At 35.9% G+C, this 25,414-nt stretch overlaps 1 protein-coding gene across 3 annotated transcripts; it reads left to right on the top strand.

Annotated features, from left to right (window-relative positions):
• Positions 1–1,443: 1,443 nt before the first annotated feature.
• Positions 1,444–17,362, top strand: LOC127075472 (uncharacterized). Of its 3 annotated transcripts, none has more exons than XM_051016941.1 (7): positions 1,444–1,782; positions 1,864–1,947; positions 2,182–2,322; positions 2,553–2,618; positions 16,231–16,398; positions 16,617–16,946; positions 17,087–17,362. In XM_051016941.1, the coding sequence occupies exons 1-7, from the start codon at positions 1,501–1,503 to the stop codon at positions 17,198–17,200; spliced, it is 1,185 nt and encodes a 394-aa protein (XP_050872898.1). In that variant the 5' UTR covers positions 1,444–1,500; the 3' UTR covers positions 17,201–17,362. The 3 variants fall into 3 exon arrangements, with proteins under 3 accessions (XP_050872898.1, XP_050872899.1, XP_050872897.1); XM_051016942.1 differs by having other exon boundaries at positions 1,446–1,731; XM_051016940.1 differs by having other exon boundaries at positions 1,458–1,947.
• The last annotated feature ends 8,052 nt before the right edge of the window (positions 17,363–25,414 follow it).

Below are 25,414 nucleotides of genomic sequence, written 5' to 3'. Positions count from 1 at the left end.
AGTGCTATTCATATAAGCTCTTTCGACTTTAGTACTAAGACTTTGAGTCGTACTAAGCTTGAATTGAGGATTTCTCGGTGTTACAACAAACTTTGAATTCAACATATCAAATTTGTTGATAATCTTTTTTAGGTATGTCTCTTGAGATAAACATAATATCGAGTGCTTTCTATCTCTCTAGATGTCAATCCCAAGAATCCTGACGGCAACTACCAGATCCTTCATGTCGAACTCCTTGTCGAGTTCAACCTACCTTCATTACATCCTAGACACTGTTGCTTGCTATGAGGATGTCATCCACATAAAACAACAAAAATATCTATATGATCATTTCAGATCTGATTTGCGAGTCTGTCCCAATAAATGACTTGTGTTTGAGGAGTTTATGCAAGATTTGGAAGACAAAGTTGACGAGAAAAGTTTAAACATTATGTTAGAAGCTATTTCATAATCGGATTCCAATGAAGTTTCAATTGGCAAAGTGGAAAATTATTCAAAGAGCGTCTAATTTGGTTTGTCCCCTTTGCTTCAATGAAGATGACAATCATCTATTTTTGCCTTGCAAAATCAACTCGAAAGTTTCAGACAAAATATTTATTGGTTGAGTTTTCATTTTGTTTCCGAAATGAGTTCCATCCCTCTCATCTAATGTTTTTCTGTCAGATGGTTAAGAGTAATTTAGTGGAAGATTCACATTATTTCTTTTAGTGTGTTACCTGTTGGATTTTGTGGCTTTGCATGAATTCCATTTTATTTAAAGGTGGTTTATTAGTTAGGATGAATATTGTAACTAAGTTTAAGTGTTCCATATCTCATTAAGTGTTCCATATCTCATTTGTGAGAGGAGTGAAAATCTAATGCGCCCCTTAGTAGGTTGTGTTTTCTTCTTATTCTTAATTAAGGTTAAGTATCTTTTATACTCATTCTAATTCAATTTGTTTATAAAAAATTCTATTCCTCACAAATAAATTTACTTAATTTTGGTTTGAAACAAACAATTAGACCTTTAAGTGCTATCAGGTTTCAGCAGATGACTAGAATTGATTTTAACATGTTTGTTGCTTTGGAGTATAATAAATTATATATTTTTTAAAATTGATTATATTTAAAATTATGATTTGTAGTTCTAAATTATTTTATTATTGAAATTTATTTTTTATCTCAATTTTAAAAATATTTATCCAAATATAAATTATTTAACTTTTTAATCCTTTTAAACAAAATGAATTTTACAAAATTAATTCTAAAAAAATCAAAAATCAATTTTGAGTGCCCTATAACCAACCATAACCTAAGATTTAAAAACATGTATCCTCAGCTTCTATAAGAAAAAATTATTTTTTTAAATTCATTAAATAGTTAATATAATATATTAAGAGTTATTCAATAAATTTAAAAAGATTTTTTTTCATTATAAATATGATCGGAGTACAAACTTATGACGCACTTAAAAAAAAAACACACATTTAAACTGCACACTAACGGAAAGGTCTCATTTCCATGGCGGCCGGGCATTTTCTCAAACAGTTAACATGCACACTTGGCGCCCATTCCACGGCCATATCCTGCCCTATAATGCGCTCATCACCTTCTTCTCTTTCAGTCTCATCATCACTTCCTTTTCTCTTCAAACACCACCACAAAGTTAGTTACTGTTGGCCTTCCCATAACATCCCAATCAAATTCAAAATTCACACTGCAGCAGCATCTTCCACCGCTCTACCACACAAGGTTTCAACACCATATATTTCGGTTCTGATTCAGTGTCCTAAAGATAATGCAGTAATTACTTTGCTCTTTTCTTTCTTTCTTTCTTTCTTCCCTCTGAAATTTTGGACTTTATCTTTTCTTTGTGCTCACAAGGATGTGCTTGGAGAAGCTCTTTTGTGCTTTGGTGCAAGTTCTGTTAGCATGGATCATAATGATGTCTGTCAAACAATAGATGAGGTACTTATGAAGTTATTCTACTTTCTCTCGAACTCTATTAGGAGGTTTGAAAATCTGCAAGGTTCCAAACAACAATTCTTAGTATTTTCTGTAGGAGCCTAGTAACAGAGGATATTTATTCTTCACACTATTTCTTTTTACCGTATTTCATAAACATCTCTTAAACTTAATGTAGAAAGTAAGTAGTAGTATTACTCATTTGGTTGAGTTTTATAAGAATGTTATTTTCTGCAGATTTGCATTACTTCTATCTATCCTGAAGGTGAGGATATAAATTTAAATATTTCCCATGCGTTTGATTCTATTGGTTTCAAGGAGAAACCAAGGTACAAAATTAAAGCTATCGAGGAGGAGGACTGGATAAAGAGATCCCAGGTTAATTTGATTTGCTTATTTTGTTCATTTTATTTATTTTCATTGTCTGTTCTCTTGTTATATTTGAACATTTTATTTTTCTTACACCAGCAGTTTACTGGAAATCTTTAATATTTTTGAATGGTGTACGGTGTTTTCTATTTTTAATTTCCCTAATATTGCTGAGAATTGTACATGCTAGAACTTGTTTTTGAAACTAAGTTATGAAACTTATCTATTTATGCTTACAGGAATCATTTCTTCCAGTAGAAGTTACTAAAGGCTTGTGGGTGGTGCCCGAGTGGAGTACTCCGCCTGTATGACTATCTTAAACTTTATTTGTGGATAATTTGCTATGGTTGCTGATTATACATGTGAACTCTCTTTATTCCCCCAGCTTCTATAAAAATTTGTGTTACTTTTTTGAGTTAGGCTTTGTTGGTCCGTTTGTTTTGCTTAAAAAGGAATAAAAATGAAGGATTGCACACCACATACTTTAGTCCATTTTTGAATTCTAATGTTGCAATGATTGAAAATCATAGATCAAAGCTAGTGGAGAGGATTAGAACCGAACTCTAAAGTTCTGTCACTTAAAGAGTAAAATACTCATTTTCTTATTTTTCCTTCCTGATCATACTCTTTCTTAATTACAATGTGATAAATTAAGAATTATATTTTAATATTTTATTTCATGATATAATATTAGAATTAAAGCACATTCTTTATGTGATCACCTTAAAAAATATGGAAAAAATGTCGAAGTTCAAGATGAAATTTCATAAGATTAGAACTTAGATTTAAATGAAAACTGAGATCCTTTTTGTCATATGGAAACTAGAAACTTGATGTACTGAAGGTTACAAAGGGGATTGAAGACCTTTGAGAAGTCAAGGACGAAACACCACAAGTAAAATCAAAGTATCAAAGAAATAGTCTTTTGTATCATCACTGGAAGATGTGATGTGAATTATATTATCAAAGAAATAGTCTTTTGTTTCTGAACAATATTTCATTAAAAATACTGAGGTACATCTTTAAAAGTCGGCAATAAAGGCGACATAAAAATACCTATAACGTACGACAGTAGGAACACGACTCAAATGCTGAACATTGAGATGGAAAATACCTAAAGGATACATAATTCATTATTAATACGACTAGAAAAAAGTGACTCTGACATGCTTTGCAAGATGACAAAACTCAGTATAATACAGTGTATGCATACCAGACTGCTACTACCACTTACTGTTATGTAATTACTATTAGGTTGTTTGCTTTCAGTTACATTATGTTACAGCTGTTATGGACTGCTATTGGGTTAGTCTAAACCCAACTAACTCTATAAATAAACTATATGTGTAACGACTTGGTTACTGTCAGAACGAGCTGTACATGTGTTAATTAGTGGTATATTTTATAGTTAAATAGGATTAAAATCCCATAAATAGGATTTGATTAGCTGTGTATGTATTTATAGAAATTATTGGTCCTTACTTATAGAATTGATTGAGGGAAATGATAAGTATTTATTAGGAATTTCCTTTCCTAAATATATTGTATTCTATTTAAGAGCACAGGCAGCTCTAATCAATAATAAGAAAAATTATCTTTGTCATGGCATCAGAGCTCCAAAATCCATAGGAGCTTGTTAAAAATTGTGGCCTGCATTGCCATTGTTTCCGCTGTGCGGCCTGCATTGCCGATTTTATTTTACGGTCTATCTTGCCGTTTTTCCAAACAAAATTCAGAATGTCTGAACCAGTTAATACCCCTGCCCCAAACACCGGCTCTGTTGAGCTGAAAAATGTTCAACCTAGCCTTCGTCTCAATGGTAAAAACTACCTCAAATGGTCTCATTTTGTCCAAACCTTTTTAAAGGGGAAGGGCAAATTGAATCATCTTACTGGAAAGGATACTCCAGAAGCTACAGACGGGAAATTTGCTGCATGGGATGAAGAAGATGCTGTTGTAATATCATGGCTATGGAATTCCATGGTGCCTGAGATTAGTGATGCATGCATATTCATGAAGACTGCCAAAGAGGTGTGGGACAGCTGTAAAGAAAACTATTCCAAGGTTGGTGATGCTGCACAAATTTACGAAATTAAGATGAAGATTGCAACTACCAAGCAAGGAGATCAGTCCATTAGTGAGTATGCCCAAACTCTACAAAATCTATGGTTGGAGTTGGATCACTATGAACATTTTGAAGCAAAATGCACTGCAGATGCTACTTTACTAAAAAATTATAAGGAGAAGGATAGAATCTATAAGTTCTTAACCGGTCTGAACAATGAGTTTGATCCAATAAGGATTCAAGTACTCGGAAAAAAGTTACCCTCACTAAATGAAACCATGGCTGCCTTTCGAACAGAAGAATCACGAAGAGGAGTGATGATGGAGCCTCAATCAACTGAAAGTTCAGCCTTAGTAGCACAAAGTCGAGAGAAGAACATTGACCAATGGAAGAACGGGCAAACCGGAGGAGCTCCCAAAATGGAGATTGAAAGAGGGGATAACAAGGATTCTCTATGGTGTACCTTCTGCAAGAAGCCAAGGCACACCGAAGACAGATGCTGGAAACTTCATGGAAAACCGCCAAATCAGAACCGAAATTGGAACACCAAAGGCATTCAACGAGGAGGACCAGCACATGTCCACTTGGTCCAATCAAGTGTTGTCAAGGAAAGTCATTCCAAACCTACTGCAGATTTCAATTCAGAAGAAATTACAAGACTAAGGGAACTACTAGACTCTTTAGTCAAACCCACAAACACAGGTAGTTCTTCCATGGCATTATCAGGTAGTTCTCATCCCTATGCTCTTAGTGTTTTACAATCTACAGGAAAAGGGACATGGATTGTTGATTCTGGGGCTACGAATCACATGACCCATTCCTCTACAGAGTTTATCTCTTACACACCGTGTCCAAGTAATAAAAAGATTGTCACTGCAGATGGCACTTTTATTACTGTTGCAGGAAAGGGAGATATTCCACTAAGTCAAAATTTAATGTTGAGAGATGTCTTGCATGTGCCCAAATTATCTGCCAAACTGTTATCTATTCACAAACTTACAACAGATTTACAATGCTTGGTAACATTCACTCCTACACTTTGCAAATTTCAGGATCAGGAAACGGGGAAGATGATTGGACTTGCTAGAGAGGACAATGGGCTCTACCTTCTTATGGAAGCGCGTGAGACAAGTAGCATTAAGAGTCAACTTCCACTGTCTTTGTTGTCAGAATCTATTCCTTCCCTCAATAAAGAAATCTGGTTGCGTCACTTCCGGTTGGGTCATCCTTCATTTAGCACTCTCAAAAATATGTTTCCCACCTTGTTTCAAGGTATAAACTTAGAAAATTTTCACTGTGATGATTGTGAACTTGCTAAACACAAACGTGTCAGCTTTCCTAATAATAATAAAAGAATGTCTACTCCTTTTTCCTTAATCCATAGTGATGTTTGGGGGCCATCCAATATCCCAAATATATCGGGGGCCCGTTGGTTTGTCATTTTTATTGATGATTGTACTAGAGTGTCATGGATGTATCTCTTAAAACAAAAAAGTGAAGTCACTCAAATATTTAAATTGTTTTTCCAAATGATAAAAACCCAATTTGAGACTACCATTAAACGGTTTCGTTCTGACAATGCCAAAGATTATTTTAATCAAACATTGTCTTCCTTTTTCACTGAACATGGTATTATTCATGAATCATCATGTGTCCACACCCCACAACAAAATGGGATGGCTGAAAGAAAAATTGGGCATATTCTCAATGTTACCCGAGCATCTTTATTCCACACAAATGTTCCAAAACAATATTGGGGGGAGGCTGCTCTTACTGCAGCCTACTTGATTAATCGCTTACCCTCTCAAATTCTTCAGAATAACAGCCCCATTCAGCTCCTCTCCAAATTCTACCCAAATTTCAAAACTTCAAACCACCTAGTTCCTAGGATCTTTGGGTGTGTGTCATTTGTCCATGTTCATTCTCCACATCGAGGAAAACTTGATCCCCGAGCTATTAAATGCATATTTCTTGGTTACTCGCCTACCCAAAAAGGTTACAAGTGTTATCAACCTACAACAAAAAAGAATTTTGTGTCTATTGATGTCACTTTTGTCGAAACCGAATCCTTTTTTTCCAAACCTTATCTTCAGGGGGAGAAGGAATGCATCGAAGATAAGGATGATTTGTTCAAAGACCTTTCTTTTATGCCCAAGACTCCCGAGTCAAGTCCTATAACCACTTCATTACAGACTTCTAATGCTACTCGTCCACTACAAGTTTACACAAGAAGGGCAGCACCTATTATCCAACCTGTGCAAGTCCCAGAATCTGACCCAATTCTTGAAACTGTAATCAATGAGACTGTTTTAGAGGAGCAAATTGTGCCCCCTGAAACTGAAGTTGTTGGGACTGATTTAGAGGAGCAGAATATATCCATGGATGCTAGAGATCTTCCAATTGCAATAAGGAAGGATGTTAGAGCATGTACAAAAAGGCCAAGGTATCCAATGTCTCACTTTATATCCTATGATAATTTGTCCAACAATCATAGAAGTTTTCTTGCTCATTTAAACACTACCGCTATCCCAAAAAATGTTACCGAAGCACTAGAAGCTATGAAAGTTGAAATGGATGCACTTGAGAAAAATGGAACTTGGAAGTTAGTAGAGCTTCCTAATGACAAAAAACTTGTTGGCTGTAAATGGGTATTCACCCTTAAATACAAGTTCGATGGAACACTAGAAAGGTATAAAGCAAGACTAGTAGCTAAGGGGTACACACAAACATATGAGATTGACTATCATGAGACTTTCTCTCCTGTCGCAAAAATGAGCACTGTCAGAATTTTGTTATCTCTAGCAGCTAACTATGGATGGAATTTGCAGCAATTTGATGTCAAGAATGCTTTCCTACATGGCAACCTTGAAGAGGAAATTTACATGGAGGTCCCACCTGGGTTTAACTTTGAGAAAGACAAAGTTTGTAAGCTAAGGAAGGCCCTTTATGGACTGAAACAGTCCCCTAGGGCCTGGTTTGGCAGGTTTACCACTGTGATGAAAGATATGGGATATAAACAAAGTCAGGGAGATCACACTTTGTTTACTAAGCATTCAGCCTTAGGGGGAGTTACTGCACTAATTGTTTATGTGGATGATATAATTGTAACAGGAAATCATCAAGCAGAAATGGATAGCCTAAAAGTGTGTTTGCTAAAAGAGTTTGAAGTAAAAAAGTTGGGCAGATTAAAATATTTTTTGGGCCTTGAAGTGGCACACTCTCGTCACGGTATTTTCATCTCTCAACAGAAGTATGTGCTGGATTTATTATCTGAAACTGGTAAATTGGGATGCAAACCAGTAGAAACTCCAATTGAACAAAATCACAGACTTAGTGAATTTGTTGAAGATGCAACTGTGGACAGAGAATCCTATCAAAAGTTGGTTGGAAAGTTAATCTATTTATCTCACACTAGGCCAGACATAGCTTATGCAGTGGGAGTGGTGAGTCAATTCATGCATAATCCCAAAGAAAATCATCTTAGAGTTGTTTACCGAATTTTGCAATACTTGAAGGGCACTCCTGGAAAAGGAATTCTATTTACAAAGGGTCAAGGAATTACTTTGGAAGCCTATACAGATGCTGATTATGCTGGATCAGTAGATGACAGAAGATCCACATCCGGATATTGTACTTTTCTTGGAGGAAACTTGGTGACTTGGAGGAGCAAAAAACAAAACGTTGTTGCGAGGTCAAGTGCAGAAGCAGAATTTCGGGCTATGGCTTTAGGTATTTGTGAACTCCTATGGCTGAAAATAATTCTACAAGACCTAAAGATTGAATGGAATGGACCCATGAAACTATATTGTGACAACAAGTCAGCAATAAACATTGCACATAATCCAGTGCAACATGATAGAACGAAGCATGTCGAAGTAGACAGACATTTCATCAAGGAAAAATTGGATAGTGGGACAATATGTATACCATTTGTATCAACTGGAAATCAGCTGGCAGATGTTCTTACAAAAGGATTAAGTGGTTCTACATTGCAATCTATTATCGGCAAGTTGGGAATGAGTAACATCCACTCTCCAACTTGAGGGGGAGTGTCAGAACGAGCTGTACATGTGTTAATTAGTGGTATATTTTATAGTTAAATAGGATTAAAATCCCATAAATAGGATTTGATTAGCTGTGTATGTATTTATAGAAATTATTGGTCCTTACTTATAGAATTGATTGAGGGAAATGATAAGTATTTATTAGGAATTTCCTTTCCTAAATATATTGTATTCTATTTAAGAGCACAGGCAGCTCTAATCAATAATAAGAAAAATTATCTTTGTCAGTTACAGATAAATTTAGTACAAAATTGGAGTTTTTGTATTTTCTCTACAAATTCACAAATAAATTTAGTACAAAATTGGAGTTTTTGTATTTTCTATCAAAATTCAGTCCTATGGGATTCTATCATGGTATTTGAAGCAGGTGTTAAGCTCATATGTCTATAGACCTCTCTTTTACCGCCACCAAAGCCGCTGAAACCACTTAATGCGGGTTTACGAACTTCAGTTCCTGCACAGAAACAGATGTCAATGACCAACCTCATTGCGGTGGGGAACAATGGAATCTCAACAGTCATTTGGTGCCGATCAGGTACGTTTTGTTGCTTTTCTAAAGACTTTAGAGAGAATAGGGGTAGAACGAACAATATATAATTTGGGTTTGATTTTAGACCAAATGGGTCATGGTCAACTTAAATGTTAGTTTATTGGGGGAAGCACCTAGAAGTTGGCCTGAATTCAATGATGTGGGTCTAAATTATAAATTTGGGCCTAACGAACCAAGTCCAAGAGAACTACCCGAGTGAAATAAAAAGATACAAGAGGGTTCATCAGAACCCCTGTCCTTATGTGCAGAAAACAGAAGCTCACTCTTCGATTGTGTCAGGGGCAGGTTAAAGATTTAGGTTTCATTGTGGCTGTTGTTGGAAACTTTCTCGAGAAAGTAAACGGAAGATGGATAGTTGGTGTCTTGGATATCAGTCTAAACTTAATGTTTCAGATCTAAGGCAATGTTAGTATGATGGGAAAGGCACTTCAGTTTGGGCTGTTGTAGAACTAGCAGCATACAGTTTAGCCAATTTGCTTTCTTCTTCTCCATTTTTGTCTGCTATTGCTCGGACTACTGGGCCCATCACTGATAACATGGTGAAGTTCAAGCCAGGATCATCATTTCTGGTGTTTGCAATTGCAATATTTTCTGATTTAACCTGTGTTTAATGTTACTAAAGAGAAAAGCCCTGACCGAGCCAATGATCAGCACAGAGTTCAGATTAGATTTACCAGCCTTGAAGGCAAATTTCTAGCAACATTCAATGCTCTTATGGCCAGAGTTGCTTATGAATGCTGTTGGTGAAACTCTCCCTTAATCTATGGTTTGCTAAATTTTGTATATAACAGAGGAAGGGTTCGGGGAATCTGAAATGATGTTCGGTACTATAAGTTGAATGCTATTTCGGATCCATTACAAGTCAGCAAGCTACGGCTCGTTCCTGTTAGGTTTGCAAACAAATTAATATTTCTTATGGTTGTAGAAAGGGAAATAGATCCACTTCCAACCTTGAGGAGAAGGTTGTTTATAAGGGGGTGGCATTGAGAGGACACCAAGGTCCAACATGTCTGATGACCCAATAATTAGGCCCGATTTACACAAGCACAATTTCTAGAAGATTGTAAAAGCAGAGAGAATATGAGTTAGTTAGTACCCACCCTGATTTTAGGGGAATTTTGTTATAAAAGAGAGGGAAGGGAAGTGAGTAATGCATTGCAGAATGTTGTTAGAGTTGATTAGGAGAGTTTTCTCTCTGGTTAGGAGCATTGTGTTCTGGGTAGGAGTTCTTGAACTCTGGTTTATCTTTTCATTCTGTTGTTTTCCATTGTAGAGCATTTGAGCTCCATTTTGAATAAATAGTAATCGCATTTTCTTCTTTTGATTTTCTGGGTTCTATCATGATCCCACTTTGTTTAGGTCAGTAGTGCGGGCTCTCCAATCTGCCACTATCACTAGACCTGTGCTCAGTTATTTCGTGAATTAGGTGTGGCTTTTCGTGGAAAATCTTTGGATTCCCACTGGCAGGCAGTGAAAAGGGCACTTTGCACTATGTACTTCAACTACATCCTGTATCATTTCAATAACTATACACTTTCCGTGGGTACTCTCACACTGTGATGCAGACTGGGCTGCTGACCCTGATGATGGCAGGTCTAGCTCTGGCTCTGCTATCTACTGTGGTAGCTAGATCAAGTGCAAACTGTGGTAGCTAGATTAAGTGCAAAAGATGAATAAAGAAGTCTTGCCTTAACTACTGCTGATATGCTTTGGCTCCAAACTCTTCTTCATGAGCTCAAAGTTTCCTCAGCTTCCCCAGTTATTTTCTGTGACAATGAAAGTACAGTTGCTATGGCTCACAATCCTATTCTCCATGCTAGAACTAAACACATGTTGATAGATCTGTTTTTTGTATGAGAGGAGAAAGTTCTAGCCAAGCAAATGCAGGCTGTGCACATTCCTGGGACTGATCAGAAAGCAGACATTCCGACCAAACCTCTTCTAATGACAAGTTTCTTTCCTTCATGAGGGTGTGTGTTGAAGAGAAATTAATCCATTGTCAATAAATGTCTATCAATTTCTACATACTTTGTCCTGTCGTATTGCACAAGATTTTTAGCAATATTTATGGCAGCTTTGTTGTCACACAATAGACTTACTTCATGGTAAGTATGAACTTGTAGTTCCGCAAGCATCCTTTGGAGCCACATCCTTCACAAATCCCATGAGCCATTGACCTAAATTCTGCTTCAACACTGCTTCTTGCAACCACAAATTGTTTCTTGCTTCTCCATGTCACTAAGTTGCCCCATACAAATGAGCAATACCCACTGGTTGATCTTCTATCAATAACTGAGCCAACCCAATCTGCATTTGTGAATATTTCTATTTTTCTGCTTGTGTCCTTTTTGAAATGCAGCCCTTCCCTGGTGCCTTTTTGAGATTCTGCAGAATACGGTTAACTGCTTTCATATGAGTCTCTTTGGGATCGTTCATGTAGTGGCTAACCATGCTGACAGAAAAATCAATATCTGGCCATGTATGGGTTAGGTAGATAAGTCTCCCAAACAGTCTTCGATACATCTCTTTATCAATTTGTGGACTCTCTTTTTTCTCTCCTATATTCACATTAGATTCCATAGGAGTGTCTGCTGACCGGCATCCTAACATCCCCGTTTCTTGAAGTAAGTCAAGAGTATATTTTCTTTAACACAAATAAATTCCAAATTTTGATCGTACCACTTGCATTCCAAGAAAATACCGTAACTGACCAAGGTCTTTGACTACAAATTCCTTAGCAAGTAACAATTTTAACCCTTCAATTCCAGTATAGTCATCACATGTAATAATAATGTCGTCTACGTAAACAATGTAAATTGTCTTCCTCTGAATGCTTTAAGAACATTGTGTGGTTTGTTTGGCATTGAGAGAAACCATGCATCCTAACCACTCGTGTAAGCCTATCAAACCAAGCCCGTGGGGATTGCTTGAGCCCGTATAGTGATCTTTTGAGCTTACATACCTTGCCTGATTTTTCTGACGTCTCAAGTCCAGGTGGTATTCTCATGTAAACATCTTCTTCAAGTTCATCATTTAGGAAAATATTTTTTATATATAGCTGGTGAAGTGGCCAATCCAAATTTACCGCCAAGGAAAGGAGAACACAGACTGAATTTAATTTTCCTACAGGTGCAAAGGTCTCTTCATAGTCCACCCCATAAGACTGAGTGAATCATTTTGCCGCCAATCGAGCTTTATACCTGTTCATACTCCCGTCCACATTATATTTCACCGAGAATATCCATTTGCATCCAACTGGGTTCTTTCCATCTGGAAGGTGACAGCTGCCATGTACCATTCTTCTCTAGTGTCTTGATTTCTTCCACAACCGCAGCCTTCCACTCTGGAAATATGATAACTTCATAGAAGTTTTGAGGAATGTGGGTGTTGTCCACTGAGTTGATGAAATTCTTGTACTTCTGCGACAATTTTTCACTAGAAACATGGTTCCCAATTGGATGTTTGGTACAAGACCTCACTCCCTTATCGAAATAGGTAAGTTTAAGTTCTGGTCATAAGTGTCATTATCCAATAAATTAGAAGATGAGTCAATGCATGGTAATTTACCTTTGTTAGTAGGTTCAGAATCTGAATTTTGGGCCGAGCCTTGGTTCTACTTCAGAAGAGTGCGTGTTTCTACTTCCTTAAAAATTTGAAGCTTGTTTTTCTTCCTTGTGTATTCATGTTGTTCTTTTCTTCCATTTGTTTGTCTTGGTAACCTCAACAGTGGTTGCTTGCTGGTCCAATTCAGGTTCAAGTATTATTTGGGTAGATTCTGAATTTTTAGTGGTTGAGCCAGGTTTCGGTGGGTTAGATTTTGGGGCAGATTCTTGCGGGACAGATTCTAGTACAGTTTCTGGAATGATTTCTGCGACAGCTTCTGGTACATTTTCTGGAACGGTTTCTAGGACAGATTGCGGGACATATTTTGGTACAATAATTTCCTAAGGTTGGTGTTCATCAATTGTCACTTTCTCCTCATGAATGACAACCTTTGAATAAAAGACATTCCCTTCATAAAACGTGACATTTATCGTGTGATAGATTTATCTTTTCTGAGGACAATAGCATTTATATCCTTTCTTGGTAGGAGAGTATCCCTAAAATATACATTTGATGGCTTTTGGATCCAGCTTATTGGGATTTACCTTTTGATCATGTACAAATGCAGTACTTTCAAAAATCTTTGGTGGGAGATTTGTGATGAGTTTGGTCGAAGGATAAAAGGACAAGAGGGTTTGGTGAGGTGTGTTTAGGTTGAGTGTTTTGGAGGACATTTTATTTATTAGGTATGATGAAGAAAGAAACGCATCTCCCAAAAAATGGCTAGGTACATTCATGGACAACATGGGGCTCGAGTGACTTTCAATGGGTGTCTATTTTTCCTCTCTGTTGTTCCATTTTGTTGGGGAGAATATGGAGATGAAGTTTGATGTACAATCCCATTTTTGGCAAGGTATGTACCAAGGGTGTGGTGGAAGTACTCCTCTCCATTATCAGTTCTTAGGATTTGAATGTTGCTTTGAAATTGGGTTTGAACTATTTTATGGAAGTTCTCAAATACATTCCCTACCTCTGACTTTTCTTTCATGAGAAACACCCAAGTGACTCTTATATGGTCATAAATAAAGGTGATAAACCACCTTGACCCAGTAATATTGCTCACTCGTGAAGGTCCCCACACGTCACTATGAATAAGGGTGAAAGGTTTAGATGACTTATAAGGTTGTATCGAATAATGAGACTTGGTGTGTTTGGCTTGTTCGCACACTTCACATTTGAAAAAATTAGAATCTTTATTAATAATGATGGAAACATCTTTTTCAAATATATAAAATTTGGGTGTCCTAGGCGATAATGCCATAACATTACATCATTCTCATTCTTTGATGAACACGTAAGGGCAGCCTTGTATGTTCTTCAACTCTTAGGTAGTAGAGGCCTGCACTCTCCTCAGCATTGCTAATCATCTTCCCCGAATTCATATCCCGAAATTCGCACAAATTTGGTAAAAACTTAGCAATACATCCTATGGTTAATTTACAGATAGACAACAAGCTGCAATTTAATTTTGGAACATGTAAAACTGAATCAAGAGTAATATCTTTAAGGATAATCACTGAACCTTTACCAGCCACTTTAGAGATAGTATCATCTTCTATTCGGACAAAAGATCCATCTTGACAGGGAGTGTATTTGGTAAATACATTGATGTCACCAGTCATGTGATCCTATGTGCCAGAATCAATAATCTATTGGTTTGTTTTTAGGTGATTAACATGAAGGACAGTAGAAAAATTACCTTTTTGGGCAAGAATAGCAGTGGAAGAAGAAGTACTAGTGTTTTGTATTGCTTGTTGCATCATTTTCTACAACATCTCTATTTGTTCTTTGTTGAAAGGGCTTGCCTCTGCAGTACTTTTGGATTTGCTTTCATCAACAACAGCAACATATGCACTATCCTTGAATCGTGGTTTCAGATCCTTGGGTTTCCTGTGAAGCATCCAACATGTTTCCTTTGTATGTCCGGGACGCTTGCAATGATCACACCATCCTCAACCTTTCTTTTGTAGGCCTCTTGCTACGAGGGCAGAGCCTTCAATGTTTGCACTTTGACTTCCAACATAGCTTTTCTTCTACTTTCTTCCCTTACTTCTCCAAACGCTTCACGAATGCTAAGGAGAGGTTTAGTTCCAAGAATCCTTCCCCTTACTTCATCTAAATTTTTATTCAGTCCCAATAAAAATTGAGAGATTCTATCCTTCGCGATCAATTTTTTGTAAATTTTTTCATCCTCCGGACACTTCCACTTTGTGTTGGCATAGATGTCGAGTTGCTGCCAATACTTTGTGAAAGTGTGATAGTACTCCGTTACTAGAGAGTCTCCTTGTTGAAGGTTATGTGAGAGGCTTTTGATCTCAAATATGACTGAAATGTTGTTATCCACATTTGAGTAGATCTCCTTGGCTGCATTCCAGATTTCTGCAGCATTGCCATAATACATGAAATTTTCACCACATCATTTGCCATTGAGTTGAGTAACCATGACATCACAAGACTGTTTTCATGTTTCCACTTTGCATGGTTTGAATCCGTCTTTGCTGGTTGCTTAGCATCGTCGGTGATGTATTCTTCCTTTTCCTTTTCTTGGAGGAAGAGTCAGACAGATCTGGACCACTGTGTATAATTTTGTCCGTTGAACTTGTAACAAGTAATGAGAATTGTCTCATTATAACTGGTGTTGTTTCCAGTCGCTGCCTTTGGATCAACATTTGAGATGCTTGAGCTGTTTGTTTTTTCCTCATGGAAAAACCCTAATTTTTTTCTTTCTTTCGGATCAGAACTGTAGCTCTGATATTCTGTAGAAATTCTATATTTCTTATTGAGTTTGTACATAATAGAATAGGATATAAATAGCCTAGAGAGTACAAGTAACTAAAGAAACTAACTAAATCCTAATTAACTCAAATTAATTCCTATTTACAAGAGAAATATTCTATATAACTGTATAAATAAGTATAACTGTATTCATGTAATACAACTATAAAATCTGTATTGCTGTTCCATATTAATGACCTGTGCCTTAATGGCCGCAGATCAGTAATTAACAGATCAGCAACCAACAACTATGCCTTACAGTACTTGTTTTTAACATATCACCTATCGATATCAATTTTATTTTTGGAAATAGGCACGAGGATGGGAACTGTTTCTCCTTCTATCATATGGTCATGTTCCCTTCCAAGTGGCAACTTTTAGTGCAGATTGGAACTCCTAGGAACTCAAACAACAAAGTTGTGCAGGATGGGACCAGACTCTAATACCATGTTGCATTTATGGGGTTATAGATAAAGGAAGGAGAGATATAATGACTTTGAATATGTGCACTATGATAACTTGGGTCAAAGGACTAAATTTTAATCTCTATTTATAGAAGTACAATACTCCTAATCCTAATCAAATAGGGAAATACATCATGATACTACTTACGAAAAATGAAAACTAATCTTAAAGATACTCTAAGATAATAAACTAATCATATGAGATAGTTCAAGATATGCTAATATAATATCAAGGTATTTATGAGATATAGTTTATATATTCTAACAAGTTTATATTCGCCGCCTTGTGTTTATCAGGTACTGGCATGCATGTTTTGTTTCTTAGAGAGCATTAAATTTAACTCAATGCTCAAAATGTAATTGAATTTCTTCTGACCAATTCTCAATTTTGTATAGGATGCTCAAGCAACAAATATAATTCTCAATCCTGGACATGCTTTTGGAACAGGAGAACATGCCAGCACTAAACTTTGTCTATCATTTTTGCATGGTTGTATAACTGGAGGAGAATACATCTTAGACTATGGAACAGGCTCTGGAATTCTTGCGATTGCAGCTCTTAAGGTATTCAATTGATTGTAAGCATACTATAGAGTTGAACATGATTGAAACAAACTGTTTAAAAGTAAGCATAGACCACAGTAGCGGTTTTTAGTTTTATGTTCAATCTAAGAAAGCTGGACAGTGCAGTCCTGGGTTCTGGTTTTCCTCTTTATGTTGACCGTAATCTATGTATAGCTGAATCTTCGTTTCCAATTTTGACATGCTTTTTGTACTATTAGTTTGGTGCTTCCTTAGCAGTTGGAGTTGATATAGATGCAGAAGCAATTGCATCAGCATATCAAAATGCTGCCCTAAACAACATTGGACCAGACAGAATACAACTGCAGCTAATTGCTAGCGAAAATACTTTATCCTCCACAGGCGACGGGACATCTGAAGTTGTAAAAGGAGAAAACACTAGTGAGATACAAACTGTTACTGACAAGGATAAGTATGATGTGGTCATTGCAAATATACTCTTAAATCCTCTATTAGATAATGCTGAGAAAATTATCTCTTGTGCAAAGCTTGGAGCAATTGTTGCTCTCTCTGGTATATTATCTAAACAGGTAACTTAGTTAATGTCATTATTGATTTTCTTTTTAAAAACGCAGCCTTCTGTTAATTGTCATCTAGGATGTTCTGTTGGGCTGATTTGGTTTTAAATTATATGGTGCACCAGAATTCATTGCTGTTGTGTTTTATACAGGTTCATCAAATCATAAAAAGATATTCCCCATTCTTAGAAGGTATAGAAGTTTGCAAAATGGACGACTGGGCTTGCGTGAGCGGTAGAAAAAGTAGGAATTTGGATGCATGCTGACTCATGCCTATAAGTGATCAATTTGGATGTTTGGTGATTCTTGGCCAACCTCTCAATGATGGCATTCATCATATTGTGTATGTTGAGAGGTAGGGGTGTATAAATAACTTCTATCTGTATCATCTATTTATAATTTTGGAAGCGCCACTTTCTGCACTGTCATATCAGCCCCAATATTCACTTGGCAACATTTTAATATTTCTGCATTCCATCTAAAATGTTGATGTGTCATGTTGTGCAATGTTCCTACATTCCATCACAAAAATCGTTCACTGTTTTGTCATATATTTGACAGTTGTGCTTTACTGAGGGAAAATTCAAAATATTTTGACAAATTATTGAAAACTACAGTTTGCTACAACACATATCACCTTCATCCTCACTGCCACCACACCAAACACTTAAAAACACCACACCAAACACTTAAAAACGGCAACAAGTATATCACATGGCTCAAAACAGCACCACGACTAGAACACTACTCATACGGAGGGCAATTTGACCCATCCCCAATGGGCACCCCTTTAAATTTACCCACAACGGGTAGGGTAAAAACCCGCAAAAATGGGTATGGGCATGGGCTCGGGTAATTATCCATAAAAATAAGCGGGTACGAATGCGGGTATGGGCACCTTGGTACCCAACCCGCCCCATACCCGCACACTATATATTTATGTATTTTTATTTTGATTTATATATTTTAGTTAATATTATTATATAAAAATGTATGTCTATCAATTATGAAACGTATATCAACGTTAAACCATTAAATATTTAATTAAGTGTTCGTTTATTTCAATAATAAGTTGTTTAAATTTTTTTTAAATATTTTTAAAAACTTAAAATTATATGAAGTTTTATAATTGATCTATTTATTTTTAATAGGAATGCGAGTCACGGGTACGGGTATGGGTACCTACATACCCATAGGGCACGGGTACGGGTGCTAACTTTGGCACCCAAGCCGGTAAGGGTTCGGGCACGGAGATTTTTTCAAATCACGGGTATGGGCTCGGACACTGGAATTTTTTCAAATCGCGGGTATGGGCTCGGGCATGGGGATTTTTTCAAATCGCGGGTATGGGCTCGGGCACTGGGATTTTTTCAAATCGCGGGTATGGAGATGGGTACTATAGTACCCTGCCCAAATCCTACCCATTGCCATCCCTAACTACTCAGAACATCTCTAATGAGGATAGGAAAAATATTTAGTTATTTTTAAAATGTAAAGAATTGAAGTTATTTGTGAGACACGTTTAATAAATATTGTATATGTGATGTATCAGAGAAATTGAATACTTTGATACTGATATTAAATTGAAAATATGATAAATGAGTGATGTGTATATGTAGGATCTATTTAAAAACTCATTTTAAGAATCTATCACCGAATGCTTTTACACCCTAAAAAACTGTTATTGAAAATACACCGGGTTAAAAACCTATTAATCATTGTAAATGAGGAGAAACCTTTGGCCATAAATCAAAGATCAGATATCGTTGAGAGGTTGAACAATAGGAGGGGATGCAATGACAAGAAAATACTAGCCAATGAGCATCATCAGAAAGTTGGCGTCAAATTTTGAATGTGGAACTGGCAGGTAGGGCAGGAGATGGAGGCATAGTCTACCAAATTTCTTGAACTGGGTATAAGAGAATCTATTAGGGAATTCATGTCCTTGAAAATTCAAAATTTCTCATCATGCGTCCGAAGATGCATCTTTGGACGCATTCAAATGACAACCAAAATGCTCCATCTCATTTTGAATAAAATATGGTCTGAAGATACATCTTCGTATGACATTTGGCATATTCGTAGATGTATCTCTGAATTGTCCCCCGATTTTTTTTTGAAAACGTTGAAAATACAAAGGAGAAATTATTTCGGAGATGCATCTCCGGAGTCTTTCCTGAATCATATCAGAACAACACCATTATCCAAACATTCCATTTTTGCGATGCTAGCTTATATTAACTTATACTAACATAAAATCAAAGAAAAATGTGGTTATATGAAAGTTAAAAGGAAAGTAAAAATGCATACATTAATAAAAAAAAGTCAAGAAAATTCATACATAACTTTTTTCCAAAAATACAAAAAAAAAATTACATCCCAATATAAGCTACTAGTATGTCTAACCGCCGACCTCCTCCACCGCCTGTATTGCACGACATTCCACAACTCGAAAATCATGCGCTCCGCTAGGGACAACTAGGGACTGTCATCCTCAAACAATCCTGACTATATGGTTGCTCTACCCATATCTGCAACACACCGATATACCGGCGTCACGCTCTCTGCCTGCTCATCCCGAACCTCTAGTACCACCAAGTTAGCTGGCCTACGTGGTTCTCCAGGAGCATCTGGGATCATGATAGAGTGTGACATCCTATGGAACCATGTCAAGTAACCCTCAACACAAGCCCAATATACATGAGTTTCCTCCCAACGATACTCCTATAGTATTAGGTAACTCTTGAAGTCATCCAGTATCGCATGTAGGTCTTTACGGAGGACGGCAGAGGAGCAGACTCATATGGAGGTCTGAGAATAATCTACAAGTAGCCAAACTGGCGCATCATTTGCTCAGGCAAATAGGGACACATAAGAGATGACCCACATCCCAATCAACCGGAGTATAAGGAAATGACCCTCGTATGGGCAGAAGCAAATGTCATCTGGTAAGATACGGTCAAGAGAGATTCTGAATGGCTCGACCACACCATTCCCCATGTACGGAACAAAAGCGACTGGACGAGACCAGTTCTCTGTGTGGTTAGGCACAACTTCAAAGATGGTGACGCGAGGGAAGTGGAAGATGATCCATCCCCAAAAAAGGTTAGGATACAATTAACAAGTGTAACAAATGAATTATGAATATATTAGTAACAAGAAATTACTGTAAGCAGCGCACAACACCCGTCATCTACTTTGTCTTCTAAAGACAAGCCTTGCCCAACTTCAAGTACAAGTAGACCAAACAGGCGACCCCCTAGTTGTGCTCGTGAACTGCACTCAAGTCGGTGAAGTACTCGAGGTAGACCACATCGACATATGTTGCATTTTTGTCCACAAACATGGACGTGTCAACCAAGAACAAGAGGTAACACCTCAATACGCAATGTCAATGGTACTCAACCCGCACATCATCACCAATGGCATCCAAAACCCTCTTCAAATGTTCTTTATAAAGATTTTCCAAAAAGATAAACTATGCATGAGCACCTCTAACGCGAATTGTCTCCTCCACCACCTTACCGGGGTCAATAGCCCCCAACAGGGTGACCATCAGATCTACCCATTCCTCTCACCCGACCCTCCATTGTCTAGTAATTTTCCTCTGATGGGAAGATGTAGGAGGAAATAGACGGCATCTGAAGTGATGGTCATCTCGCCTATAGGTAGGTGGAAAGATGACGTCTCTGGGTGTCACATCTCTGTAAAAGTCGCATGCATGTCGTGGTTTATGATCAAGTACGTAGAAGAACATAAATCGGCAAGACCGAAATAATGGAAAACATTAACGAACCAAACATCAGTGGGTTGTGGCAACTCCAGTTTCTTCCCGCCGTGGTTAATCATTTTCAAACAATCACACTCATGCAAAAAGAAAACATAAGCATCAATATGCATTTAATTAATTGACAACATATGTATTGCAAAAGAAAAGAAATATACCTCTTAATGCCAAACATGCATAGCAGCACGATCTTCATAATTATAAAGTAAAGAGGTATCAAATGGCCCTCCTGGATAACTCTCTAATGGGATAGCTTCCCAGGCTTCAGGGTCAACAAGGACCTCATGAACCTCAGGTTTTGTTACATCATATGCCTAAGATTCCTGAGAGAGTCGGCTACGAGAACCAAATGACCGGGCCTGCGAAGTAGATGCAACATCGAATAAGTTATCAGCACTGGTGGCCTCGTGGTCCTCGCCACGACCCTCTCACGTTGTACCAACGCGGGTTGGGACACACGCCCCAGTCTAATTTGTCCAGTGCTGTTTTTAGCCAATGCACATGCGTTATAAAGAGATACATATATAAATAGAAAGTCTGGATAAAATCACAAATCCCACAAAATAACCCAATTTTTTTGCCTGAGTCAAATATGGAGATGCATTTTCGAAAACAATGCAGAGCAAATACGGAGATGCATCTTCGGACAAACAGGGATCTCAGGAACCTCAAATTTTGTTACATCATATGCCTAAGATGCCTGAGAGAGTCTGCTACGAGAACCAGACGGTCGGGGCGGTGAAGTAGATGCAACATCAAACAAGTTATCAGCACCCGTGGCCCCGTGGTCATTGCCATGACCCTTTCACGTTGTACCGACATTAGTTGGGACACACGCCCGAGTCTAATCCGTCCAGTGTTGTTTTCAGCCATTGCACCTGCGTTATAAAGAGATACATAGATAAATAGAAAGTCCGTAGAAAATCACAAATCCTACAAAATAACCAATTTTTTTTACCTGAGTCAAATATGGAGATGAATCTCCGAAAATAATGCAGAGCAAATCCGGAGATGTATCTCCGAACAAACATGCGATTGTCTCAGTCATGGCAGATACGCCATATCTACCCTAACAAACCCAAAAAACCTCAATGCATGTTCTAATAGTCTATCAATTTCGTTTACACTATTACCTAATGTACCTAAAATAAGTAACGCATCCTAAAAAACTAACTAAAAATTAAAATATAAAAAAGATAAGAAAATTTGAATTACTTACCAAAAGAAATTGATTGATGAGAAGGAGCAGTTGGATGTTATGATATGTTGGGAAAAGCTCCAATGATATAAGCTTGATTGAATGGATGCAGAGGTAAAATCGTTCTAGAGCTCAAATGACTTTTTTTTAGAACTTTTGAGAAAAATGAAGAAGGAGGAAGAGGGAAGGGTCTGGTGCAAGATATTAAAGAAAAACATCCGGAGATGCATCTCCGGACCATCCACTAACTTATGAATAAATGATTTTTTATGGATATGCATCTTCAGACACACTTTTTTCAAGTAAGGAGATACATCTCCAGATTAAATTTTTACGTAAAAAGGGTGGCTCTTCAATTTGATACGAGGAATGACTAAAATAGGTGCATTCAGAGATGCATCTTTGGATGCTGGGAACATTATGAACATTTTACGGTGGCGTGCAAGCATCCATAAGGATGGAAAGATCATCTCCCATCTATTAAATGCTTAGGTAGCCGGTCATATAGTTAATGTATATTTAGATACTTCGAAGCAAATCTTGTTGCAATATCATAAACATAACATTAAAATGAGAGTTAATGTACTAGAAAAAGTGAGTTAATCAAATTTTTAAAAGCAATACTTAACAAATATAATTGGTCTTTATTCTTGAAATAAGTTAGGATTCACTCTTAGTATTTCTCTCAAGCCTTACGAATTTTAAAAAATGCTCATCTCGTATTGTTCAGAGATTGAAATCTGAATGCACCACACAATATATCTGGCCAAATTCGCCCGTAAACACACCCAATGCATAAATAAACATGTTTGAATATTGTTATTCGAACGCACCACACAAATATCAGTATACGAAAACACTCCAAAGTTTGGAGAGTGTAATCATGATGATCACAATTCCTCCATTACAAATTTTCAACCCTTTAATTCATAATCATATAACATTTTTTCTTAAACCCTCTAAAACATTCTTGCATTCTTATTCAATAATGTCACTTGGATCTATAATTCTATTGTATTTTAATATCAGAAACATCACAATCATTTGAACTTACAGGCAATATATATGTCTCTCATTGAATATATCCGTTTTTTATTCATCATGAATATCATCTAGATAATACTATCTAATATCCGTAAAGTGAAATCTGAAGCCTTTGTATGGATAATTAAATTGTCTTATTTTTTCTTAGTTGTAGGTATGGTATGTCGGGTTAAATAGTATACTCATCCAAGTCTCATAGTGGGTAGTAGGAAGGAAATAAAATTTGAGTATTAATATAAATAGAGATAGTTAGTTTTAGTTTTCTACACAACAATAAAATGTAGTCTTTTGGGTGTATTGAGAAATTTGGTAGTTGTGTGTTTAGAGAGAGTTTTCTATTTTTCTGTTTAAAAATAGTTTGTTGAGAGAGTTTCCTGTTTTTTCGTTCAAAAATGGTTTGTTGAGAGAATTTGCAATTTTTTCGTCCAAAAATTGTAACTGAGAGATGATTTGCAATTTTTCCGTTCAAAAAATGTAATTGAGAGAGAGTTTTTAATTTTTCCGTTCAAAAATTGTAATTGAGAGAGTTTACAATTTTTTCGCTCAAAAATTATAATCGAGTGAGGGTTTGTAATTTCTCCGTTCAAAAATTGAAGTTTGAAGGGTTTGCAATTTTCTCCTTAAAAATTGAAATATAATTAGAGAATTTATAATTCTGTTGTAAAGATTAGAAGTTGAATAATGAATTTGCAAGTTTTGTTTTAGAATTTTTTTCTCTTTTACTTTTTTGTAGGTATGCTTTTGCGTGCGTAGATTTTTTTTTGTTATTTCCCCAACAACTGGTATCATAGTAGGTTCTGATTAAAGGAGGAATAAAGAGTCACAAAAAATCCTGATCAAGCGAAAAAGGAAGAATAACAAAAAATTATGGTCAAGGGAGGAAAAAGATAAAAAGATTGAAAAATAATAGTTTTATAAATATGGCAAATCATTGTAACTATAATCATCATTTTGAAGATGAAGTTGAAGATAAAGTGAAGACATGTGAGACTGTGGATAAATGGAGGATTTGTTGGGTCAAATAATATACTCATCTAAGTTCCATGTTGGATAGTAATAAGAAAATAGAATTTGAATATTAATATAAATAAAGATAGTTAGTTTTAGTTTTCTACACAACAATAAAATAAAGTCTTTTGGGTATTGGAGATTTGGGTAGTTGTGTGTTTAGAGAGGGTTTTATATTTTTCTGTTCAAAAATTGTTTGTTGAGAGAGTTTCATATTTTTCCGTTTAAAAATAGTTTGTTGAGAGGTTTGTTGAGAGAGGGTTTGCAATTTTTCCGTTCAAAAATTGTAATTGAGAGATGATTTATAATTTTTCCGTTCAAAAATTATAATTGAGAGGGAATTTGATATTTTTCCGTTCAAAAATTGTAATTGAGAGAGTGTTTATAATTTTTTTCGTTCAAAAATTGTAATTGAGAGAGGATTTGCAATTTTTCTTCAAAAATTACAATTTGGAGGATTTGCAATTTCCCAACATGGTGCACTTTGATACTATCAATTGTATTTCATAAAATCTCAAACCAGGTGTTAAACACGCTATGTTATAAAAGAATTTATCATTAAATAAGAGTTTATGTTACGTGAGCCTATGCTTCCATTTCCAAATCCAACAATCGGATTGCAAAGCGTACTACACCATATTTATAACTTCAGCTATGTTATTCATACACTCTCCCTTACACCTAGATTGTATTCGTTGTTCACAAATACGGTGAACAGTGAATAATGCATAAATAATGACACGAACATTGCATAAACAATGATCGTGAACAATGTCATACGCGTGTACAGTGCCCAATGAATACTTCATGATCAATGACTTTTAGTACTAAATCTAAACTGTTTAATGAAATGTAAAAAGTTGGTTAATGAAGTGATAAAATTGGTTAATAAATACCCATATATTAAAAATAATTTTTAGTAATAAAATAAAGTTGGTTAATAAAATATAAAAAATATGGTTTATGAAGTTATGAAGTTGATTAATAAACGTTCATATATTAAAAATACTTTTTAGTAATAAAACAAAGTTAATTAATAAAATATAAAATATTAATTAATAAAGTTATGGAGTTGGTTAATCACACAATTTTATATTTATAGTCTTAATTAAAACAAATTATATATTTTTTAAAAATATTTTATTATTATAATATCTCATTGTTTACTGTATTAATAAACAATGAAATACACTATAACTTTTAGTGTAAGAATATCATTTTTGTTATAACTTTTAGGGTTGTTATAACTTTTTATAATTGTTATGACTTTGTATATTATTTTAATATAATATGATATTTTTAGTTTGTCATTATTAGATATTTTGTAATTCGATATACTTTAATACTTGTTGATAATTTATAGCAATGGTCGAAGATTAATTTAATTTTATTTGTAATTATTATTATTTAATCATATGAATTAATATGAAAAAATTATTTTTT

The sequence above is a fragment of the Lathyrus oleraceus genome, chromosome 4, assembly GCF_024323335.1.
Source record: "Lathyrus oleraceus cultivar Zhongwan6 chromosome 4, CAAS_Psat_ZW6_1.0, whole genome shotgun sequence".
NCBI classification, from domain to species: Eukaryota; Viridiplantae; Streptophyta; class Magnoliopsida; order Fabales; family Fabaceae; genus Lathyrus; species Lathyrus oleraceus.
Note: the sequence above shows the minus strand (reverse complement) of the source record. Positions and strands in the feature narration are given on the sequence as shown.

Coding starts and splice junctions, on each gene's coding strand:
- LOC127075472 (XM_051016940.1), top strand. CDS start 1,501: ATGGCGGCCGGGCATTTTCTCAAACAGTTAACATGCACACTTGGCGCC. Junction 1,948..2,181: donor TCTGTCAAACAATAGATGAG/GTACTTATGAAG, acceptor TATTTTCTGCAG/ATTTGCATTACTTCTATCTA. Junction 2,619..16,230: donor CCGAGTGGAGTACTCCGCCT/GTATGACTATCT, acceptor AATTTTGTATAG/GATGCTCAAGCAACAAATAT.